This window comes from Peromyscus maniculatus, chromosome 1, assembly GCF_049852395.1.
Source record: "Peromyscus maniculatus bairdii isolate BWxNUB_F1_BW_parent chromosome 1, HU_Pman_BW_mat_3.1, whole genome shotgun sequence".
Lineage (NCBI taxonomy): Eukaryota > Metazoa > Chordata > Mammalia > Rodentia > Cricetidae > Peromyscus > Peromyscus maniculatus.
The window spans coordinates 24,780,749-24,804,399 of record NC_134852.1 but is presented as its reverse complement, the minus strand read 5'-3'; the positions used below and the strand labels follow the sequence as shown (position 1 = coordinate 24,804,399).

General features: G+C 52.1%; 1 protein-coding gene across 8 annotated transcripts in view; it reads left to right on the top strand.

The window, feature by feature from the left end:
* Positions 1 to 23,651, top strand: part of Bicra (BRD4 interacting chromatin remodeling complex associated protein) — a 76,348-nt gene that overhangs the window by 30,660 nt on the left and 22,037 nt on the right. For 3 of the 8 annotated variants that reach the window (XM_006991448.4, XM_076572057.1, XM_042271526.2), the window contains 4 exons: positions 17,347 to 17,447; positions 19,869 to 19,914; positions 20,022 to 20,064; positions 23,066 to 23,131. In XM_006991448.4, the coding sequence (XP_006991510.1) occupies positions 19,874 to 19,914; positions 20,022 to 20,064; positions 23,066 to 23,131 (150 nt within the window). In that variant the 5' untranslated portion in view covers positions 17,347 to 17,447; positions 19,869 to 19,873. The other 5 variants (XM_076572070.1, XM_042271531.2, XM_076572066.1 and 2 more) reach the window with 4 other exon arrangements.

Sequence of the window (23,651 nt, the reverse complement as noted above, 5' to 3'; positions counted from 1 at the left end):
TGGTCATGTTATACGTGTGGGCTGCAGGTTGTGATGTACACGCTGCTTTTCTTGGGGTTTGTCTCTTTGTCTTCAGTCGGAGGTGTTTTCCCAGCCTCCTCTTCGGTTCTCTCGAGCTTGGTAGGAACCCTGGCTTTGATCCTCAGCACCGTTTGAAGAGGTGTGCCCATGCTGGAGTTCAGGGTCATTCTCTACTCTATAGCGAGTTTAAGGCCTAGCCTAGGATATTTGAGACCCTGTCTTTAAAAAATAAAGTTGGCTAGCCAGGGTGGAGGGAGCACTCCTTTAATCCCAGCACTCAGGAGGCAGAGGCAGGTGGATCTCTGCGAGTTCCAGGCCAGCCAGAGCTACACAGACCCTATCTCGGAAAACAAAACCACACAACAAATAGAAACAAATGAATTGTGGTCATCATTTGTAAGCATTGTTCTGCAGTGTCCTGAGGTGGGAAAGCCCTACCCCCAGAGTTCTACGGTGTACAATCTGAACAGCGGTGTGGTTACCCAGGGTTCAGAAATTATTTCCCGCGTGTCTGGAAACAGACAGTAAACAAGATGGTTCCATCAGATGTTTACTAGGTGAGATGCTGGCTGTTCAAGGTCAGGAGAACTAGGAGAATGAAGGGTGGACAGTGAGAGTCAGAGATGACCTCAGGGAAGAGGTGGCATTTGAACCCACACTTGAAGGTGGTGGAGGGCTGGGTTGTGTGGTCTGGGGGAAGAACAGCTAGTGCAGAAGTCCTGAGGCAGATCGAAGGCTGGCCTGTTTGCCCGTCAGCAAGGAGGTTGCTGGGTACCATGCTGGGGTGAAAGCTGAAAGATCAGAGAAGCAGAGCAAGCCACCTCTTACCTCCCCAACTCCTCAGCCTGAAAGAGCTCCAGCCCAAAGGGCTTCAGCCGAAACAGCTTCCTCAGCCTAAAAGACTTTAATTCCTGTCTCCTCACACCTTATATACATTTCTCCGCCCAACATATCACTTCCTGGGATTAATGGCATGTGTGCTTCCTAGTGCTGGGATTACAGGCGTGTGCCACCACTGCCTGGCTCTGTTTCTCTCCTAGACTGAGTCAATTTCATGTAGTCCAGGGTGGTTTTGAACTCACAGAGATCTAGACAATCTCTGCCTCCCTAGTGCTAGGATTAAAGGTGTGTGCTACCACTGCCTGACTTGGTATATTTTTTTAAATTTTGGCCAAGTGAAGGAATGGTTTCAAGGAAAAGAAGGTGCTTATTTCATGCAGGGAACTGGGGAGGGCCTATCCTCAGCTTCCTGAACCTAGAGGAGCCTGCTGTGATCCAGGGTGGGCTTGGAGGAAGTACGTCTCAGTTTTTAGTCTCTAAAATAGTAAAAATGGTAGGTTGGTTTGACCAGGACACATTGGTCACTTTCTATATTTTTTTTTAATTAACATTTTTTTAAAGTTGTTTTTGTATGCTCCAAGATTGTAGGTGCCTGCAGAGGCCAGAGGCATTGGATGCCCCTGGAGCTGGAGTTAGAGGTATTTGTGAGCTGCCATGTGGGTGCTGGAATCAAACTTGGGTCCATTTGGAGCATCAGTACATGCTCTTCTTAACTGCTAAGCCATCTCTCCATCCCTTCAAAATCCACATAGTGGAAAAGGAGAACTGGTTCCCCCCAGTTGTCCTCTGACCTCCACACCCAGTCCCCGAAACACAAAAGAAAGAAATAAGTGCAACTGGAGAAACTTTTAACAAAAGTAAATTCAGACAGAATAATTTGCTTTGGCAGTTACACAGTAACTCCGCATGGTTGCTCTTTGTGGCAGTGTTTAATTGAGATATGATTTGCATATCTACAACCCACCCATCCAAGCATATAGCCCCCACATCAGTCGAGTCCTTTCAACATGAGAGAAATTTTAGAACAATTTTCATTTCCTCCAGAAAGAAACTCATGTCCCTTAGCTACCCACCTCCCCATTCTCTATCCATGACTCCTGAAGAGTGCACACACTTACTGCCTATAGATTGACCCATGTTACATGTTGAACAGGAGCACACCTGCACAATACGATTTGGGGTCTTCCATTAACTGGGGGATAAAACCAGGGCCTTCTGCATGCTAGGCAGGGGCTCTACCACTGAGCCACACCCCCAGCCCCTCACTGTTGGATTCTAGGCAGGTGCTCTACCACTGAGCCACATCCCCAGCCCCTCACTGGGGGATTCTGGGCAGGGGCTCTACCACTGAGCCACATCCCCAGCCCCTCACTGGGGGATTCTGGGCAGGGGCTCTACCAGTAAGACACGCCCCCAGCCCCTTGCTGGAGAATTGTCCTAGGTGAGTGCACTACTACAGAGCTATGTTCAGAGCCTTTCATGTCTTTTTAAATCTTTATTTCGAGACAGCGTCTCTAAGGTAGTCAGGTTGGCCTTGAACTCACTGTATCACAGACAGGCCTTGAATTTGGGAAATTCCTCAGCTTCCTGAGTAGCTGGGTGACAAAGCTGGCCTGTAACACAGCTTTGCTCACTAATCACTCTGGTCTGATGTTTCTCGGCTTGTTGTAACACATATCCGACCTTCCTTCCTTCATATGGGTGCATGATGTTGCATTAGCCAGGTAGGCGCCCTTCATGTGATCTACTCATCAGTTGATAGATGTCTGAATTTCATGAATACCGCTGTGTGTGTGTGTGTGTGTGTGTGTGTGTGTGTGTGTTTTCGTTTATTCTGTTTATGTAAGTGTGGATGGGACATCTGGCTCAGAGGCCAGCTCACCGTTACCTTACTCAACAACTAACTACCAGATGACTCCCCAGTGGCTGACCAGCTTACATTCCCACCGGCCATGAGTGGAAACTCGACTCGCTGGCCTTTTGATTATTCATGCCTTCTCCTCCTGGAGGGCAGATGGGCTGTGTGCTGTTCAGAACGTTCTGGAATATACTTTAGGGTCCACATCTACCCTTCACTCCGAAAGGTGAAATTAACATCGGGAGTGTCTACCTGCCTGGTCTATTGTTTGGCTCCCACAGTACAGTCTTCTCGAACTTTCTTAGAGATGAGCATGGCAGTCTTCCACTGTGCTCCCTGCTGCCTGTGGACAAGATGCCCCCCTCCAGGCCCTTTGGAGTCCCACCCTCCATGTGTTACGTGGCGTCTCTTTGGGTGAGTGGCAGACCTGGAGTCCCTGCTCCCTGGCGTTGCCCCCAGCGGGTATTTTTGCACACTTTTCACTTTCAGTTTACTCTTGAGGTTAGGAGTTGCAGGTGTTCTGGGCTGACCTGAAGCTTGCTCTGTAGTGGATGATGACTTTGAACTTACCCTTCTACCTTTCCCTCCTGAGTGCTGGGATTTCCCCAGCCTGGTGATGGCAGATGGGAAGCCCTGTTGCAAAGGACTGTATGCTGGTCTCCTGAGCTATTGTCCAGGGCCAGCAGGAAGGGACACCTGAGGAGCGGCCATCCCAGCAGGCTCTTCCGACACGTGCTGTCTTTGTGTTGACCTGGTTGCCTGTTGCGTGGGCCTCTCAACTGTTCCTCTGTCGCCTGGTGGCCCTGGCTGGTTCTGCTGACCCACCTTCACCTTCGGTGGCTCTGAAGCCTGATGTCATTATGTCATTGTCTTCCCAGACAGACTGTGTGTCTCTGGTCCCCCCGTGGCCACTGGGTGTGATCCACCCCGTGACCTTCCACCTTCTTTCCGTCAGTAGTTGGCAAGTCCCTGCTGGGTGCCCTGGTCCTCCTGTCTTCGTGGCGGGGTGCAGTGCTGACAGTCTCTGTGGATGTCCCATACCCCAGTCCTGGTCATTTTGGGTCAGGTGGCTCTCATGTTCGGCACCAGCTGTGGTCACACTGAGCCTGGCCCTCCATCATCCAGTCAGTGTTTACAGGCACTCAGATAAATCATGTTTATGGCATGTCAGCCGCCCTTTGGAAAAGGAGGAGGGAGGGCTGTCTGGCAAGAAGAAGGCTCGCCCGGCCGGTCTGGAAGCAGTTGATTTGAGCCACTGACCTGGTGGAAAAGGGGAGGAAGGGCTAAATCAGGAGCAGTCACGTGCAAAGGTCCTGAGACAGGCCCGTGCCTGGCGGGTGGGTGGAAAACTGAACGAGCCAGTGTGGCTGGTGGGGGGATGGAAGAGAAGGGACCCGGCAGGCAGACCGTGCAGAACTGGTTGCTAAGTGAGAAGGTGAGGGCTTACGCCGAATTAGGTGAGGAGTCAAGCAAGGCTGACAGGCCTGAGCCGACCTGGGTTCTTCCTGTGTCGCAGGCCGGAGAATGAGATGTCAGGAGGAGCGTGCACAGCAGGGCTGTGCTGCTGCTATAGGAAGACGGGGGCTTCGGCCCTGGGGCTGTGGGGTGGGGGGCGCCTGAGCCCTCAGAGGACAACTCATTGCACAGGGAAGCAGCCAGTCAGAGCCTCTTTGGTTCTCTGGACTGAGAGGACTGTTCACTTGCTTTTGCTCTTTTCTGTGCTTGAGAGGAAGCCCAGGACCCTGAATGTGTTGGACAAGTGTTGTGCCACTGAGTCTCACCCCCCCATCTCCTCACTGGGGGGGATGGGGCGTCTAGGCAGGGGCTCTACCACTGAGCCACACTCCCCCAGCCTTTGGTTTTCTGAAAGAGGCTTTCCCTATGTAACCCAGGCTGACCTTGAACTCCCCATCCTCCTCCTCAGCCTCCCAAGTTCTGGGGTTGCAGGCTTGAGCTACACCTGCCACTTGGCGTATTTCTCCCTCTCTCTCTTTCAGGACAGGGTTTCTCCGAGTAGCCCTGGCTGTCCTGGAACTCTTTCTCTGTAGACCAGGCTGGCCTTGAACTCACAGAGATCCACCTGGCTCTGCTGGGATTAAAGGTGTGCGCCACCACCGTGGCTTTCGTGTGTTTTTCTTATTCCTGGGTATCATCTAGGACACCCCTTACCTTTATTTAGTCGCCGATTCTCCATCCTTGTGTCTCGTCACGTCCTTGTCTCATGCAGCCCCTGTAGTTGATGACTCTGGAGACTTTCAGGAGCATCCCTTAGGGATTTTTGTAGAATGGACCCCGTGGGAATATTTGCTGTTTTTCTTCTCACTAGATGGGGTGACATATGGGTTTGGAGAGGCAGACACACAGGCCTCTTTCATTACATCATACCGAAGGTATGTGGTCTAGGGCCTGGGGATGTGATTCAGCTGCTGGAGTGGTGGCTGCCCAGCATGCATAAGACCCTGAGTTCAGTTTCCAGCATTCACAAAGCAAAGAATCTAATTTTGCTTGTGTCTGCGTGTGCATGTGCATGAGTATGTGTGCATGCATGTGTGTGTTTGTTTGCACGCGCGTGTTCACGTGTAACTCTGTGGAGTCCATTGTGGCCTTCCACCCTCCAAGCTAGGGATCAAAGTCAGGTGATCAGGCATTTGTGGCAAGTGTTGTAATCCACCCAGCCATCCTGCCAGCCCTAATCCTTTGGTTTCTTTGTGAACACTGTTGTGGGCCCCGAGTTATCTTTTAAATGGATTTTTTTTTAAATGATTTGTTTGTTTTTATTTTATGTGTGAGTGTTTTGCCTGTATATATGTCTGTGCACTGTGTGCATGCCTGGTGCTCACAGAGGTTAGAATAGGGCACCGTGTTCCCTGGAACTGGAGTTACGGATGGTTCTGAGCTGCCCTATGGGTGCTAGACATCAAACCCAGATACCCTGAGAGAGTAGCCAGTGCTCCTAACCGCTGAGCCATCCAGCCCCATAATGTTTTTACATTAACTTAACTAAAAAGTGTTCAAAACGACTCCAACGATGGCATTGAGTACATGTCCTTATACCCTCTCTTACCCGCCCCCCATGCTCCCATCCTTTCCTCCCAATCTCCTCCTTGCTTCGTTTCACAAATAAGTACTTAAATCGAGGTTCTGCGTATGAGAGACTGCGTGCAGTGTTTTCTTTTTGCCCGCATTGCCTCCCCCTCCCTCGCAACTTCCCTTTAAACCAGTCCTTCCCCTCTGACTCCTCTTTGGGGCTTTGATTAAAGCTGACAGTATGACCCAGAAGTCGCCAGAACGAAACACTTAAAACCAGGCTGGCCCAAGCTGAGGCCTGACCCCCGGGAACTCCTCGAGGAGTTTCATCCCTGAGTCTTAGGATAATGGGATTAGGAGGATGGCAGCCTAATCCAGCTGTTTAGAGGTGATTAGATGAGATCAGGGCCCAGGCACGAGCCCTCTTCCCTGCAGCTTCTGCCGTGGCTGCATAAGGAAACAGAAACTGGGCTTGGTGGCTCGTGGCTGTAATCTCGGCACGGCACGGGAGAAGGCCGGAAGCTCAGAGTTCAAGAGCAGCTGGAGCTACACGAGACCCTGACTCTGGGAGGGGCTGGGGCAGGCATGTAGATCAGTCGGTGCCTGGTGTGCACGACCCCCTCCAAAACCATGTTCTCTAGTATTACAGCTCCAACGCTACTGTGAGCTACATTAATCTACCTTTTTTCTCTAACGTAATCCACCTCCGGTATTTCATTATGGTAACAAGAACTGGACTAATACATGCCGTCAGGTATAGCAGCATCATTTTCTTTGCCATGAGTACTGGTGGCTTTCCCTCCCTATCTGCTGGCCACATTCTGTGGGGCATTAATTCATATGTTTATTATGTGCTCAGATGAATTTGTCTGACATTTGAGATTTGGGGATGAAGAAAAACTGGAACTCTTGTCAATGAAAAGGAACACAGAGCCCAGATCATGAGCCCGGAGGGTACACATGCCCACTGTGAGGTCTAAGTGACTTCTTGGCAGATCAGTGGTAACTGGAGGCTTTGAAGAGTTGGAGGGTGAATACAGAAAATGAGTAGGTTATCTGGACCTAGGACTATGGCTCAGTGATAGAGCCCCTGCCTAGAATCCCCCAGTGAGGGGGTGGGGGTGTGGCTCAGTGGTAGAGCCCCTGCCTAGAATCCCCCAGTGAGGGGGTGGGGGTGTGGCTCAGGTGTAGAGCCCCTGCCTAGAATCCCCCAGTGAGGGGCTGGGGGCCTGGCTCAGGGGTAGAGCCCCTGCCCAGGATATCCAAGGCTCTGGCTCCATCCTCAGCACAGCATGGATAATAATCATCTGTGCAGTGTGGAACACCCCCCACCCCAGCAGATCCAGCTGTTTCAGTGTTTACCAAAAGTCAAAAGATGCTTGCGTCTTTTCCCTTGTCCCTGGTCACTTCCCAGCTCCCTGTATAGTTAATGGGTGTGTGGAATGGCCTGCCCTTCCTTCCCAAAGCTCTCCACACATACAAAGCCGTCTAAAATCTGTATTCTTTTGCCTCTTTTACCCCAATTTTTAAGATTTATTTTTACTTTTAATTATATGTACACACGTATGTCTGTGGTGGGAGTGTGCACATGAGTGTGGATGCCAGGGCAGCCAGAAGGGCATGTTGTGTCCTCTGGAGCTGTAATTATAGGAAATTGTGAGCGATGAATGTGAACTGGGTACTCTGTAAGTGCGCCAAGCGCCGCTAACTGTTGAACCATCTCCCTGGTGCCCCTTCACACCTTAAAAGCAACGACAAGTAAAAGTTTAAAATTACATTTATTTGCTGTGTAAGTGTAAAGGTGTGAGGAACCAATAGGGAGGCCCGAGCCTAGGTGGCTGGAGTCCACCAGGGGGTTGGGGGCAGGCACTTGTCAAACCTGATGTCCTGAGCTTAATCCTGTAACCCTCAGTGGAAGAGAGAGCTGACTCCTGCACATTGTCCTCTGACCTCCACATGTGGCACCAAAATAAATATAATAAAATAAACAAAAGCTGCCTTCATGCTTTCACGCGAGGAATGTAAGAACAACTGCGGTTGCTTTGAGAACATCCTTCTTATTACCCAGCAGACCCAGTGAGAACATTCTTCTTATTACCCAGCAGAGTAGGGCTGTGTGCTCCCTACCCCGCTCTCAGTAGGGTTCCTGGTTACTACTAACCTGCTTCTGTGTCTGGACCCAGCTGACCTGGACACTGCAGCCCAGTGCCGTGACCAGCTAGCCTTTGGGTTTGGCTTCTCTCCCACTTCCTGTTTTCTGGTCCCCATGCCATCATGCGTCCTGGCCTGTTTGCTTTCTGTGGCTGCATGCCCCCTTTATGTGGATCTCCTTTGGACCGAGCCACCTGCTGATTGGCTCATGGGTTGTTTCCACCGATGACTGCTGTGAACCGGGTGCTGCAGACGTGTGTACACATTTTTGCACGCACACGGGTTTCTCTTTTTGAGACAGTGTCTTGCTACGTAGCTCAGGCTGGCTTCAAACTCACTTCATAGATCACGTTGGCCTTGAATTTACAATTCTTCAGCCTCGGCCTCCTAAGTAGCTTGGTTTAGATTGCAGGCCTGTGCCGCCACACCCGGCTGCACAGGCGTTTTCCAAAGCTAGCCATGCTTGGTGCAGTATTTGAGCGATGAAATGCACAGCCTTTTAAAGCATAGCTTGGTGAATGTTGCCAGTGTTATCCAAGTAAGCATTACAAAGGCTGGATTCAGAGCATCTGCATCATTTTAGAAAGCTCTCTGAGGGCCCCTGATGGTCCATCTTCTCTTGAGACTTGTATACACCTCTGGTTTTTCCCCAGTTCTAGAGATGGTCACAAATGGGCTTGGCACAGAGTGTCATGTCTGATCCTGCTTTCTTTGTGCTGGTTTATGTCAGGTCCATGTTGCTTCCTGTGGCAAAACTGCATTCCCTCATTGCCAGGGCAACACCTTATCCCATCCATGCCTGAGCTTGGTGCCAGGACAAGTGATGAGGAGTTTTCCAGGTGGGGCTTTCTTCTTCAGTGGCTAAGCTGGGGATCGAGCTCAGGGTATTATGCATGTTAAGCAGAGGCTCTACCACTGGACCACACCCCAGCCCCTCACTGGGGGATTCTAGGCAGGGGCTCTACCACTGAGCCACACCCCAGCCCCTCACTGGGGGATTCTAGGCAGGGCCTCTACCACTGAGCCACACCCCAGCCCCTCACTGGGGGATTCTAGACAGGGGCTCCACCACTGAGCCACATCCCAGCCCCTCACTGGGGGATTCTAGACAGGGGCTCTACCACTGAGCCACACCCCAGCCCCTCACTGGGGGATTCTAGGCAGGGGCTCTACCACTGAGCCACACCCCCAGCCCCTCACTGGGGGATTCTAGGCAGGGGCTCTACCACTGAGCCACACCCCAGCCCCTCACTGGGGGATTCTAGGCAGGGGCTCTACCACTGAGCCACACCCCCAGCCCCTCACTGGGGGGTTCTAGGCAGGGGCTCTACCACTGAGCCACACCCCAGCCCTCACTGGGGGATTCTAGGCAAGCCCTGACTCCTTTTTGTATGAATTAGGAAAAGAGACTACTTTTGGCTGGTGATTGCCATCACCTACAAGCACAACCTTCTAAACTGTGTGCAGTCAACATGTGCAACTATATACAAGGCAATATATGTTTTTTTTTTTTTTTTTTTTTGGTTTTTCGAGACAGGGTTTCTCTGTGTAGCTTTGCACCTTTCCTGGAGCTCACTTGGTAGCCCAGGCTGGCCTCGAACTCACAAAGATTCACCTGGCTCTGCCTCCCAAGTGCTGGGATTAAAGGCGTGCGCCACCACCGCCCGGCTCAAGGCAATATATGTATTCCGAGTTTGATGTGCATTATATATGCAGTATATAAATTTGCACAACATAATAATTTCTGTGGCTGCTTTAAGAAATACCGAACCATTGTGGCTTGAAACAGAAGCATATCTGGGTATGATGGCCCAAGCCTGTGATCTAGCACTTTGGAGATGAGGGCAGCACCATCAGGAATCTGGGGACATCCTTGGCTACATAGCAAGTTTGAGGCCAGCCTACATGAGACTGTCTCAGGAAAGTCAAATAAAACAAAAACCCAGTACCCAGCTCCTAGGCTATGCTCTACCTCTAGCGAGGGACATCGCTGAGGAAGCAAATGGTAGTGGCCAAAGACACTCCTGGGCCACCTCCAGGAGGCTTCCAGGCCCCCTCCCTTATGACCGGACTTGGGACAGGGCGGCCTCGCTGACGTGCGGAAGGGACCGTGGAGGTGCCCGTGTTCGTGGGGACTTGCACTGGTGTCTGAATGAGGGCTGCTGTGTGTGTTGTCTGCTGCGGTGTCTCAGTGTCCAGCAAGGGCAAGGGCTGTCACTCGGAAAGGCCGAGTCACTCTGATGGCATTCTGTCTGTCTTCCAGTCGGGGGGTGAATCTGAGACCTTTAATTAGCAACGGGTAGCTGGGTTTGGAGGCGCACCCCTGTCATTCCTAACACCTGAGAGAGGGTGAGGCAGGAGGCTCATGAGCTACAAAATGAAGCCCTGGCGCTACAGATAAATAACTAAGTAGATGTCTGGAGGCGGCAGCCCCTGAGGAATTATTAAACCCAGTGTTCTTTTTGCTAATTACATGTGAAAATGTGTGATTTGTGGGGAGGGTGGGAGCACGTCGTAGTACATGTGTGGTAGCCAGACGACAACTCAGAGCTCTGTTTTCTCCTTTCACTGTGTATGTTCTGAGGATCCAAGTCCAGTCATCAGACTTTCAGGCAAGCCCCTTCACTTCCTGAGCCGTCTCGCCAGCCCTAGGTAACCCCAGTCTTTTTCTCCTTACTGCATATCTTCAGATGGGTTTTTCAGCCTTTGCTTCGTGGTGACAGAAGAGCTGCCACGGCTCCAGTCATGCCAACTCTGTTCAGGCCCGAAAGCAAGTTCCTTTGTTTACTAGAAGAACTTGTTCTGTGACTTCCACTGTCCTCCAGAAGCCAAGCCTGTACACTTGAGTGTTTACTGTGTGGTGCCATGGCTACCATAACTTCAGGGGAAGCTGAGAGTGATCGTAAAGGAGATAAGATGTCCCCCAGTTTACGCCTCAGCATGTGACCCAGAGTACACATACAGACGCACGTGACGCAGTGTGCTCTCGAGTTTCCCATTCTACTGTGTGCTCTGTGCTGGTTTTATTACACTTTGTGGGTTTGGTTTTTTTTTTTCCCCTGAGGGGGGAGTCTTCTTTTTTTGAGGGGGAAGAGTTAGAACAGGGTCAATTTATGTAGCCCAGGCTGGCCTCCTCAAACCAGTAATTCTCCTGCCTCAGCCTCCAAGAGTGCTGGGATTACAGGTGCACCACACCCAGTTTGTTTGATTGTTTTAAAGGAGTCCCTGGCCCAAGGCCGCTGCTCTGGTTTCCCAACCCTCAGAGGTGTGACTGTGTTGGCTCAGAAAGGTCTTTGTTTGTAGAGCTGGCAAGACATCCACAGAGCAGCAGCCAGGCTGGTGTGAGTGTGAAAGCTGAGACAGGAGGATGTGAGGAACTAGGTAGGGGGTGGTGGGGTGCTGGTGATGGGAAGCAGCAGGTGAGCTCAGCCAGGACTTCCAGCAGCCGCGACCAACCGACGACAGACGCAGTTCTGTGGGCTCCTGTTCTTTTACGCCTTGCAGGGAGTGTAAGGGTCACTAACATCGTTCTGGGAAATGAACAGTGGCGTTCTCCTGAGTTTACTGGAGCCTTGGAGTTCCGGACCCTGCTAGCAGGCTAGCTCCCCTGCAGCTCCCAATGACGCCGCTGCCGCCGCAAAGCTCTGGTTGCATTCCGATTGGAGGAGGGATCCTCAGGGCTTTCTGGAAGGACACCCTGTTACTTCTCTTCTCCCGGACTGCTTGCAGTTGGCAGGCCTGGCGGAGAAGAATCGGGGCTTCAGAGTCATGGGGTCTGAGTTCAAGTTCGGGTCCCACGATGTGGTGAGGAGTCCAGTGTCCTCACTCCTTGCGTGTCCCTTGTTCTCTCAGGGGAAAGCACGACTCACTGTCCTTCCTTTACCACTGTCCCTCAGTGGGGACAGGGTTAGTACCAGGCCTGATGCCTAGGACATGCTTGGGCAACGTGAGCTCAGTGGTGTACCCGTCAGCTTCGGTTGGGAGAGGTATAAAACAAAGGAGACCCGGGACTCGGTCACTGAAGAAGAGTGACGAGTGGGCCCCAGGTCTCTGCAGTGACAAAGATTCAGCTGCTCATGTGTGTCCCCATCACGGCTCGGCCGTGGCTTTGTCATGTGTCCATTCTGCCCTGAGACCGAGGCAGAGCCACGACTCTGTGGGTTCCATCTGTGTTGCTCAGCTCACATGCTGCCCTGCCTGCGGGTGTGGTCCGGGTCCAGAGGCCTGACTTCCACGCCAGGGCTGGTCAGCGGCTCCGCATCCATTGTCTTGTGGCTCGGTTACTTTCTCCAGAGGGTTTGAGCATGTGGGCTGATCTGGAAAGGGCCATCCACTGGCCATGTCCCCCTCCCCACCACAGCCACAGACCTCAGGCATCTTTGCCTCTCCCTACAGAAAGGAGGTGCTTAATATGTGCCCTTTTCATTAGGCCGCCCCTGAACAAAGGACTTAACTCCCGTTGTTCATTCGTTTATCTTTCTCTACATTCCTGGGGCCTCCCTCTGCCACCACAGCCTCAAATTCAGGGGTCTCAGGCAGGTGACAGCCCACTGTGGCAGGGGGACGGTGGGAGGGAAGCCGATCATCAGACACCGGCTAGTTGATACTAATGTGGGTTTTATTTTGCTTTTTTCCCCTGGGGAGGAGGGGCTCATTACATTTTTTTTTTATTCATTTTAGTTTTACATTTTATGTGCATGAGTGTTTTGCCTCCGTGCATGTCTGTGCACCATGTGCATGTAGGGCCCGTGGAAGTCAGAAGAGGGCCTGGAGTTACAGATGGTCGTCAGCTGTAATGTGGGTGCTAGGATTTGAACCTTGGTCTTTTGGAAGAGCAGTTGGTGCTCCTAACCCCTGAGCCATCTCTCCAGGCTCATTTTGATTTATTTTGTATCTGTATAATTGGAGAGGGGAAGACAGATTGTCAGGCTTTGCGGTGGGTGATTTTCCTTGCTGAGGCCTCTGCTGGCCCCTGGTGGTGTTTTTTTTCCTGAAGCGGGCCCACGTGCAGTCTAGGGTGGCCTTGACCTCACCATGTGTCTGAAGATGAGCTTGAAATTCTGACTCCCTTGCCTCCCAAGTGCTGGGGCGCTGGGCGTGAGCCACCATGTCCCGCTCCTGCACCTCCTTTCATCTTTCCGAACTCAAGGTCCATCTATGACAGCGGTTCTCAACCTCCTAACGCCGTGAGCCTTTAATAAGTGCTGGTGACCCCCGCCCCCAACCATAAAATTATTTTCGTTGCTACTTCATAACTGTAATTTTGCTTCTGTTAGGAATCACAGTGTAAATATTTTTGGAGATAAGGGTTTGCTAAAGGGGTCGCGACCCATAGGTTGAGAAACGCCGATCAAGTTAGAGCTTCCTGAATGTTCCACCCATACAAATATACACGACAGTTTATTTATCCATCCATGGCCGCTCAGGCATCTTCCTCTGAGCTGTTGTGGGAAGCGCTGTGGTGGCCTCTGGTGTACAGGTCTCTCTTTAAGACGTTCAGTTCCTTTGCACACATACCCAGAAGTGGGGCTACAGTGCTCGATGCTTGAGCTATTTTTAATGTTCTGAGGAACTGCCAAACCCTGCTCCACAGCAGCCAACAGGGTTGCACTCCCGCCAGCAGTGAGCAAGGGCTCCAGTTTCCCCCAGCCCTGCCAACACTTGCTACTTCCCAGTTTCTTCACGGTAGCCGCTCTGAGGGGTGTGGGGCCGTGTCTCCTTGGGGCTCAGAGTGCATTTCCCCTGATGATGAGTCATGCTGGGCATCTTTCTGTGTGCTATTGGCTGCTTGTGTGTTTTCTCTGGAGATGAAACTCAGGATCCTTGTGCATGCTAGGCAGGGGCTCTACCACTGAGCCACACCCCCAGCCCCTCACTGGGGGATTCTAGGCAGGGGCTCTACCACTGAACCACACCCCCAGCCCCTCACTGGGGGATTCTAGGCAGGGGCTCTACCACTGAGCCACACCCCAGCCCCTCACTGGGGGATTCTAGGCAAGGGCTCTACCACTGAGCCATGCCAGTGCCTCTAACCCCTTACTGGGGAACAATTTCTCTCCTCCTCCTCCTCCTCCTCCTCCTCCTCCTCCTCCTCCTCTCTCTCTCTCTCTCTCCATACACACACACACACACACACACACACACACACACACACACACACACATCAAATAAGTGTAAAGACAACAAAACAAGAAATTGTACACACAGAATACTCAGGGCTTCCCCTCAGTTCCCTCTGGGGTCCCATTTGGGGACAGTTGTTTGCAGAGTTTGGGCCAAGCCAGAAGCCAGGAGCAGGGTTGTAGGGACAGTGATGGTGAAGCCACCACGGGAACTTGTCACCACCTTGCAGCCCCCTTGCAGCTGCAGGCAGCCCACCTGGACCCCAGGAGGGGAGGGCCGGCCTCGGGGCCTTTGACAGGTGCTGTGGGAATCTTTCACACTTCCTATCTCAAGCCCTTGGGCGTAATAGACTCAAAGGGAACTCAGCCGGAGCTGTTGCCTTGACATTCCTGCTGCGGTAGCTCCAAGTGTCAGAAGCCACAGAGAGAAGACTGAGGCCACAGGACACCTTGTGGGAGTCTGGTCTCTCCGTCCACCACATGGGTTCCCTGTGATTGAACTCAGGTCCTCAGGCTCGGCAGCCAGTGCCCACTCCGCGATCTCCCCACTCTGGTTTGGTTGACGGAGTCTTGCTATGTTGCCCAGGCTGGCCTCACACTCACCATCCTCCTGCCTCTGCATTCACAGGTGTGGACCACTGCGTCTGTCTGTGTGGTTGGGCTTTTTATTTGCTGACGATTTCCTGGTTTGAAGTATCCCCTGGATACTAGTGCTGTTTGTCATTTGTAACCAAAGGGGCTATAGGGTGTCTTCTGGAGAGTCAGTGTGTGAGGTGAGTTCTATTGGTGACCTCAGTGAGGGACTCCAGTACAGCCAAGATAAGATACCTTGATAAGAAACCAGTACTGAGCCGGGAGGTGGTAACACACACCTTTAATCCTAGCACTTGGGAGGCAGAGGAAGGAGAAGAAGGAGAAGGAGAAGAAGGAGAAGAAGAAGAAGGAAGAAGGAGAAGGAGAAGGAGAAGGAAGGAGAAGGAAGAAGAAGAAGAAGAAGAAGAAGAAGAAGAAGAAGAAGAAGAAGAAGAAGAAGAAGAAGAAGAAGAAGAAGAAGAAGAAGAAGAAGAAGAAGAAACCAAAGCTGTGTGTTGAGTGGTTGATGGACCACAGGCAGGCTTGCAGCAACCAGACCCTTTATTGGAGACAGAATGTTTCTCCAGTCTTGCCTGGCCACAAGGTCCCACAGCCGCTTATAAAATAATCATTCAGAGGCTTAATATTAATTACCAATTGCATGGCCTATGGCAGGCTTCTTGCTAGCTAGCTCTTATAACTTGACCCGTTTTTATTAATTTATAAGTTGCCACGTGGCCATGGCTTACCGGTAATTTCACATCTTGCTTCTCCTGGCAGTACTGGCATCTATCTCTCTCCCCTCTGCCTTTCTTCTTCCTGTCTCTCTCTTCAATTTCCTGCCTAGCTATAACCTGACTTGTCATATAACCAAACAGCTTTATTTATCAACCAGTCAGAGCAACACATATTCACAGCATACAGAAAGACATCCCACAGCACTTTATCCTCTAGGACATGGATGCTGTGTTTCAGTGAGTGTTGTGGTTACTTAATACCTGTTTCTTTCCTTTTTTTTTTTTTTTTTTTTTTTTTTTTGAGTCAGGGTTTCTCTGTGTAGCTTTGTGCCTTTCCTGGATCTTGCTCCGTAGACCAGGCTGACCTCGAACTCAGAGATCCACCTGGCTCTGCCTCCCGAGGGCTGGGATTAAAAGTATGTGCCACCACTGCCCAGCTTACCTGTTTCAAATAAGAACTGGCCATAGGGCCAAATGGGTGGTGCACACCTTTAACCTTTGGGAGACAGAGGCAAGGCCTCTGTGAGTTCCAGGCAAGCTAGGGCTGCATAGTGAGAGCCAATGCTTCCCTCACCATCTACCTATCCCCTCCCCCACCAAAAAAAAGGATTGCCTCTAGAAGGCAGTGTGTGACAGCTCAGTGGTAGAGCCCCTGCCTAGAATTCCCCAATGAGGGGCTGGGGTGTGGCTCAGTGGTAGAGCCCCTGCTTAGAATCCCCCAGTGAGGGGCTAGGGGTGTGGCTCAGTGGTAGAGCCCCTGCTTAGAATCCCCCAGTGAGGGGCTGGGGGTGTGGCTCAGTGGTAGAGCCCCTGCCTAGAATCCCCCAGTGAGGGGCTGGGGGTGTGGCTCAGTGGTAGAGCCCCTGCCTAGAATTCCTCAGTGAGGGGCTGGGGGTGTGGCTCAGTGGTAGAGCCCCTGCCTAGAATCCCCCAGTGAGGGGCTGGGAGTGTGGCTCAATGGTAGAGCCCCTGCCTAGAAGACTCCAATGAGCTGGGTGTGGTGGTGCACGCCTTTAATCCCAGCACTCAGGGGGCAGAGGCAGGCCGAATCTCTTTGAGTTTGAGGCCAACCTGGTCTTCAGAGCAAGTTCCAAGACAGCCAGGGCTACACAGAGAAACCCTGTCTCAAAAACCTAGGGGAGGGAAAAAAAGAAATCCCCCAATGAGGGGTTGGGGCTGTGACTGACTCAGTGGTGAGTGATCACTTACTTCTTACATAATTATCTGGGATTCAATCGCTTGTACAAAAAATAATAATAAAGAGCCAGAAATGGGTTTTCATATTGAACTCTCAGTAAGTGGTTTGGTATAGTATATGCTGTGGTGTACACAAACTATAGACCTTGTTGTCCTAATAGTGGGTAAGATTGCTTTGTGCAACCTTAAACTTGTGGCTTCCCCTCCTTGCTCCTCCCATCTCTTTCTCCTGCTCCCCCTTTTTTGGGGGGGATGTTTGCGACAGGGTTTCTCTGTGTAGCTTTGGAGGAGCCTGTCCTGGATCTCGCTCTGTAGCCCAGGCTGGCCTTGAACTCACAGAGATCCGCCTGGCTCTGCCTCCCGAGTGCTGGGATTAAAGGCATGCGCCGCCACCGCCTGGCCCCCTGTTCCCTTTTTAAAATGTAATAACAGGGCTGTGATCCTGGTACTGGAGGCTGAGGTCAGCGGATCTCAAGTTCTCAGGTCTGCCTGGACCGTGTAGTAAGTCTTTGTGGGAAATAAGTTAATTACTAAGGGCTCTTGGTTGTAATTCAGTTCAGTAGCAGTGTTTGTTTCCTTTTTGTTAAATTTTTGAGACAGAATCTTCCTATGCAGCCCAGGCTCGCCTGCAACTCTCCATCCTCCTGCCTCAGCCTCCCCAGCGTCAGGATTATAAATATGTGCTCCCTCGTCTTTCCCAGCCTCCTCTCTCTCTCTCTCTTCCAGATTCTTCCCTTCCTCCCACAGCCCGCCTCCGTCCCTCCAGTCTTCTGCCTGTTCATGACCTTCCTCACTCACAGCTTCTCTTTTCTTTCCACAGCTGGCCCCACGAAGGACACTGTCAAAGTCCCCAGCCCGGGGCCCTGCGTAGACCTGGAGTGGCCACCCCATCCTTCCCTTCATGATTCGTTCATAGCACAGGTAACCAGAGAAGACCCCCCCAGTTCACTCTTGGACGAGCAGTTGTTCTTCTGGGTCCCACTGGCATCTGGTTTACAGAGCCTGGTTTGGTGACTTCCTTCAGTGCCTCCTCTCCAACCTGTATCCCCATGTACAGCTGTAGGAAAGACGTTCCTCAAGCTTCGCTTTCTCCTTTATATTCTGTACTGAGACAAATGTGAATGTAACTCAGTGGTAGAGCCCCTGCCTAGAATCCCCCAGTGAGGGGCTGGGGTATGGCTCAGTGGTAGAGCCCCTGCCTAGAATCCCCCAATGAGGGGCTGGGGTGTGGCTCAGTGGTAGAGCCCCTGCCTAGAATCCCCAGTGAGGGGCTGGGGGTGTGGCTCAGTGGTAGAGCCCCTGCCTAGAATCCCCCAGTGAGGGGCTGGGGGTGTGGCTCAGTGGTAGAGCCCCTGCCTAGAATCCCCCAGTGAGGGGCTGGGGTGTGGCTCAGTGGTGGAGCCCCTGCAGAGCACCATGTTGCATGTTAGCCCTGCAACAACCACAATATGACCAAAAAGGAAAGGCTGGGAAGATAGTTTAGTTAGTAAAGCAGTTCCCTTTGTCCTGAGCTCTAAGTTCCCACAACTTGAGGACTATGGTCCTCTCGTTGTGCCCGATACATGTTATTGGAGGGGAAGGACTGACGTGAGGCCAGTAGAAAAATGTGCTGCAAGGAAGGATATGTCTCAGGGTGAGTGCATGGGAGTTTAAGAAGATAGTGGAGACGGGTGATGCTCAGGTGATCGGTGGATGTGCAGTAGGAGAATAGATAGCAGGATGGCCGGGTGTTTGGAAGGATGGGGAGGGGAGGGGACAGAAGCTTCCAGAGTCAGATGCAGGGATAGATAGCTCAGCTGGCAAAGTGCTTGCGAGGACCTGAGTTTGGTTCCTAGGACCCATATGAAGAGCAAGGCATGGAATCCCAGCACTGGGGAGGTGGACACCATGGGATACCTGGGGTTCGCTAGCTGGCCAGCCTAGCCTAATTGGTGAGCTCCAGGTGAATGAGAGACCCTGTCTCAAAAAGGTGGACAGTGTGGAATGACAGCTGGGAGGAGGTCCCTTTGGAGGGATGTTTGTTTAGAGGGCTGAAGAGATGTTGGATGCTCTGAAGAAATGGGTGGCCGATTGGACGGCAGGAATGCCGTGTGGTGGGAGGCAGGTGGGAAAATGCAGACAGCGTCCATTCTCTTTGGGGCGCAGTGGGCAGCGCAGCCTCTTCCTCCTCCCCGCTGGGGGCTGACCATGCTAAACTTTGTCATGGGCTCTGACAGTGCTAGCCAGCGGTGAGCACCAGACGGCTCAAGACAAACGTTAGCCGTCCGCATCCTCATCATTCAGCTGTGGGGCTAGCCCTACGCTGCTCCCTCTCTGGCCCAGCCTCATGACCCCCCCACCCCCCCCCACTCCCTTTCCGCTCCTCAGTCTCCACTCCCACATTTCACCCCTGTCACCCTCCTTTTGCTTAAGACCCACACTGCACAGGTCTTCAGGGTTCACCCAGGACACAGAGTGTGACGGCCTTCCTGTCACCTCCGCCCCACCTCCCCTCCCTCGGACCATCACCTTGATGCTCAGGACAGAGCCCCGGCACACCTGTATTCTGGGCCACAAACTGTATTCAGAAAACAGGACAAGTCGGGTGTGAAGTGCATAGGCTCAGGGGTGTATGGAGGCCAGGCCGGTGAACTCAAACTGAAGCCTGTCTGGGGTGAGCCACAGTCATCCTGTGAGGGGGGACCTGAGAGGATCCTGAGAGAGCAGTGGAAGTTATATTGTTTTTGAGACAGGGTCTCACCCATGCAGGCGTGGCTGGTCTCGGACTCACAGACATCCTCCCGAGTGCTGGGATCAGAGGCGTGTGCCACCTTTACACCCAGTGGCAGGTCTGGGGTTTTGACTCTGCAACTCTTGACGGTTATAAAGTAGAGTGGCATATTTGATTTGCGCCCTGGAGGTTGGAACAGGCGTGTTCCCTGGGGTTCACACATGTGCAGCCTGCTCACTGGAAAGATGGAGAGTCGCTGTGTAGGGGCCTCCAATTTCTCACCCCTGCAGTGGGGGTGCCATGGTTTGTTCAGTTAAACCTATCTGCAGCACTTAGTATAAGGCCTGTGTGCCATCAGAGACCTCTTGGTCTCGACTGATGCCCTGTCAGATGTGGGGGTTGTTGGGCGTGAGGACCAGAGAGCCCTGCCCCGTCCCTGGTCAGGATTTCTGTGTGGGAGGCTTCCTGGGAGGTGATTCTTGTGCCCTTCCATCCAGCTCTGTGCGCTCCAGGAACAGTTGCTCTGGCCCTCCTCTCCAGGCGCTCCCCCACCCCCATGAAGGGGCAGCTGGGCAGACTGCCTCAATCTAATTGTGTCTCCCTCACCCTCTTCCCACACCTGCCCCATCTAGTGGAAATGGATGATGAGGATGGGAGATGCTTACTAGACGTGATTTGGTGAGTAGCGGGCTCCCCCCCTCCACCCACGCCCGTCTCCCACACCCCTCCCCTCCCTCCACTCCTCAGCCTAGCTCCTTAATGTCTCTTCTCCCTCTCTCTTGCAGTGACCCTCAGGCCCTCAATGACTTCTTGCATGGATCCGAAAAGGTAAGTGCCAGAGGCAGGGAGGGGCATTCCCTGGCATGGCGGCCAGAGGGTCGGAAGGGAAAGCCAGGTTCTTTGAGACAGTGGGCATTCTGTGAGGGGTTATGTATCATCTTCCCGGTTAACCGAATAAGTCAGCCACCAAAAAGAAAAAATGCAAACTATCTCAACACGTTTTTAACACAGAAACAATGCTGTATTGAATATACTTGTTTAATTAAAATATCATGCTATATTAAAAAAAAAAAATGTCCAGGTACAGGCCTTTAATCCCAGCACTTGGGAAGCAGAGGCGGGCAGATCTCTGTGAGTTAGAGGCCAGCCTGGTCTATATAGTGAGCTCCAGGAGAGCCAGGGCTACACAGAGAAACCCTGTCTCTAAATAATAAATAAATAGATAAGTAAATAAAAGTAAATAGAAGTTACTCACTATTCACTAGTAAAAGTTTTCTTTAAAAATATACAGAAAATGACTAGAAAGAAATAGGAAGAGGAGCTGGAGAGATGTCTGTAGGGATAAGATAGCATACGTAAGCCTGAGGACCTGAGTTCGAATACCTGGTACCCATGTTAGAAGCCAGGCATGGCCATGTGCACCTGTAACTCTTTGGGGAGAAGGTAGAGACAGGAGGATCGCTGGGGCTTGCTGATCGCTAGTTTAGTGCCAAATTCAGTGAGAGGCCCTGTCTGAGGGAAATAGGACAGAGTTGTGAAGAGCAAGACATCCAGCCGTGTGTGTACAACGCACGCACCAATATTAAAGACAGTAAAGAAGAACAAAGCTTGGGATTGGAGGGGTTACTCAGCAGTGAAGAACGCTGGCTGTTAGTCGTCAGGCGGAGGTGGCGCACGCCTTTAATCTCAGCCAGCACTCAGGAGGCAGGGCAGGTGGATCTCCAAGTTCAAGGCTAGCCTGGTCTACAGAGCTAGTTCCAGGACAGTCAGGAAAACACAGAGAATCCCTGTCTCGGCAAAACAAAAAACAAACAAACACAGAAGGCTAGCTGCTCTTCCAGAGGACCCAGGTTCAATTCCAAGCACCCACATGGCAGCTCACAACAATCTACAACTCCAGTTCCAGGAGTTCCAACACACTCCTTTGGCCTCTGAAGGCACCAGGCACGCATGTGGTGCAGACATACATGAAGGCAAAACACCCATATGCATAAAATGATTTTTTTTTTAAAGAGGAAAGAAAGCAAAGGCCTCCTTAAGCTGGTGTAGTGAGAGAGGGTCACTCTAAGGAGATGACGTTAAAGGTGACCACAGTGCTCTGTGGCAGGAATAAAATCAAGAGAGGTGGCAAATTTGAGGAATGGGAATAGACTGAGGCAGAACCACTATGGGATGGCACTGAATGGATTAGACTTGGTTAAGTGGTTTTTAATTTTATTTATTTTGAGGCAGGGTCTCTCCATGTAGTCCTGGCTGCCTAGACTTTAATATGTAGCCCAGGCTGGCCTTGAACTCACAGAGATCCCACTTGCCTCTGCCTCCCCAGTGTTGGGATTAAAGTCATGCACCACCACACATTTATTTATTCTGAACCTGAAAGCAGTTCTTGGGGAGTCAGATTTGATTTGTGTCCCAGAGACAGGCAGTATCTGGGAAAATGTGGCAGTCTGGGGACCTGTGTGAAACTGTATTTGTTTTCTACAGTGGTATGAGAGATTACCCCCACACAGAGACTTAGTACATATTTGTTAAGCTTTTGCAGTTTGCCATGTTGGAAATCTGGGTCAGGAATCAGCTGGGTGGTCCTGGCTCAATCCCCCTCCCCCCAGGTCATAGCAGTCTGTATGAAACAGGAGCTACAAGTATTTGGGGTTTGTATGGGGTCAGCAGATATACCTACCTGACTCTCCTGTGGCCGCTGCCACAGGGGCCCTATGTTCCTTTCCCATGGGCATCTCTCACACACTATTCAGGTGTCCTCGGGATATGGCATCTGGCTTCCCTTGTCACAAGCAACCCATGATAGAGAGCCAGGAGGAAGCCACAATACCTTTTATGACCTAGTCTCCTGAGTCACACAGGCAGGAGCTGCCAAGAGCCATGAAGCTGAGGATGTGACTCGGTTGGTAGGGTACTTGCCTAGCTTGTAGGAAGCTCCGAGTTCAGTCCCCAGCACCACATAAAATGAGGCCTGGTGGGGTACACCTGTAATCCCAGCCCTGGGGAGCTGACAGGAGATCAGAAGCTCGAGGCCAGTTTTAACTACCGGCAAGCTTGAGGTCAGCTTGGACTGTATGAGAGTCTGCCTTGAGGAGGGGAGGAGAACGGAGCTGCTAACTCCAGCGTACACTGTGACGATGGGAGAAGTAAGTGCTGCCTCTTAAAGGAGAGGCATCAGAGTGCTGAGCCCTCAGAGTACAATGGGATCGGTAGCTTGGACTGCAGTATATACAGCAGAGGAGGCGGGCAGGCGTGGGGGTGCATGCCTTAAACCCCAGCACTCACGAGGAGGAGGGCAGATGGATCTCCATCGCCTATGTTAGGCTCAGTTCAGCTGCTAGGATGCCCCAGGACTCAGCAGGTCCTGTCCCCCCTCCCCCCCAGAAGGCGGGTACACAACTATCTTAGATACAATGTCGGGGAGATGGGAGGGGTGTAGTGGAAAAGGTGCCATGAGCAGGTGGTACTGCCACAGCGCCGCCGCCGCCCCCCCCCCCCCCCCCCCCCCCGCCCCCGCCAAGGATGTGCTACCAGGAGGACTGTGAGTTCCACGCAGGGCACAGCTTGGGTGCAAACCAAGAGGCCAAAGTCCCAAGATCAAGGCAGGCTTGTCATGGGGGCAGGGGGTGGAGTCTTAGAGGCCAGGCTGGGGAAGTGCCTCGGGTGGTGAGTGTGTGTCTATCTCCCCCCCCACACACACACACACATACCCCACCCCCGACACACACCCCTCTCCTCCTTTTGTCTCAAACCCAAATTGATTTCTGCCCTGGAGTCTGGGCCTGCCCTGTTCGCATTTGACCTTGGGTTGGGGGGGGTCTCATTGCAGCTGGACAGCGATGACCTCCTGGATGCCCCTGTGGAGGCCCAAAGTGCCTTCTATGAAGGTTCTGGGGTAAGTGGCTGGCCAGTGGTCTTCTCCTACGCTGCTGGAGTAGGAGGGAGTTGCAGAGGCTGGGCATGCCCTGGGTGTGTGTTCAGGAATCAAGCTGCCCCACCACCCTGGCCATAGAGAGGGGCAGAGGCTGGCTCTGGTGCTTTTGGTAGATGCCATGTGACTCTGGAGGAGGTGTTCCTCCCCAAAATGAAGATAGGGGAGTGCAGAGAACATCGGGCCCGTACTGTGTGCTTGACTATGCCAGCCCTTAATTGCTTCTCTGTGTGTGTGTATGCGCATGCGGAGTTCACGTGTGGAGGCCAGAGGCCAGCCTTGGGTACCGTCACTTGTCAGGAGCCATCAAGCTTGTTTTATAAGGGTCTCCTACGGCCCTGGAACTTGCCAAGGCTGGGTGGCCAGACGGTCCTGAAGTCTCCCTGTCTCTGCCTCCCCCCACCACGGGGATTACTGGTGCCTTTAATATTTTTTTTAATTATTTTATGATTTTTATGTATGTGACTGTTTTGCCTGCATGATT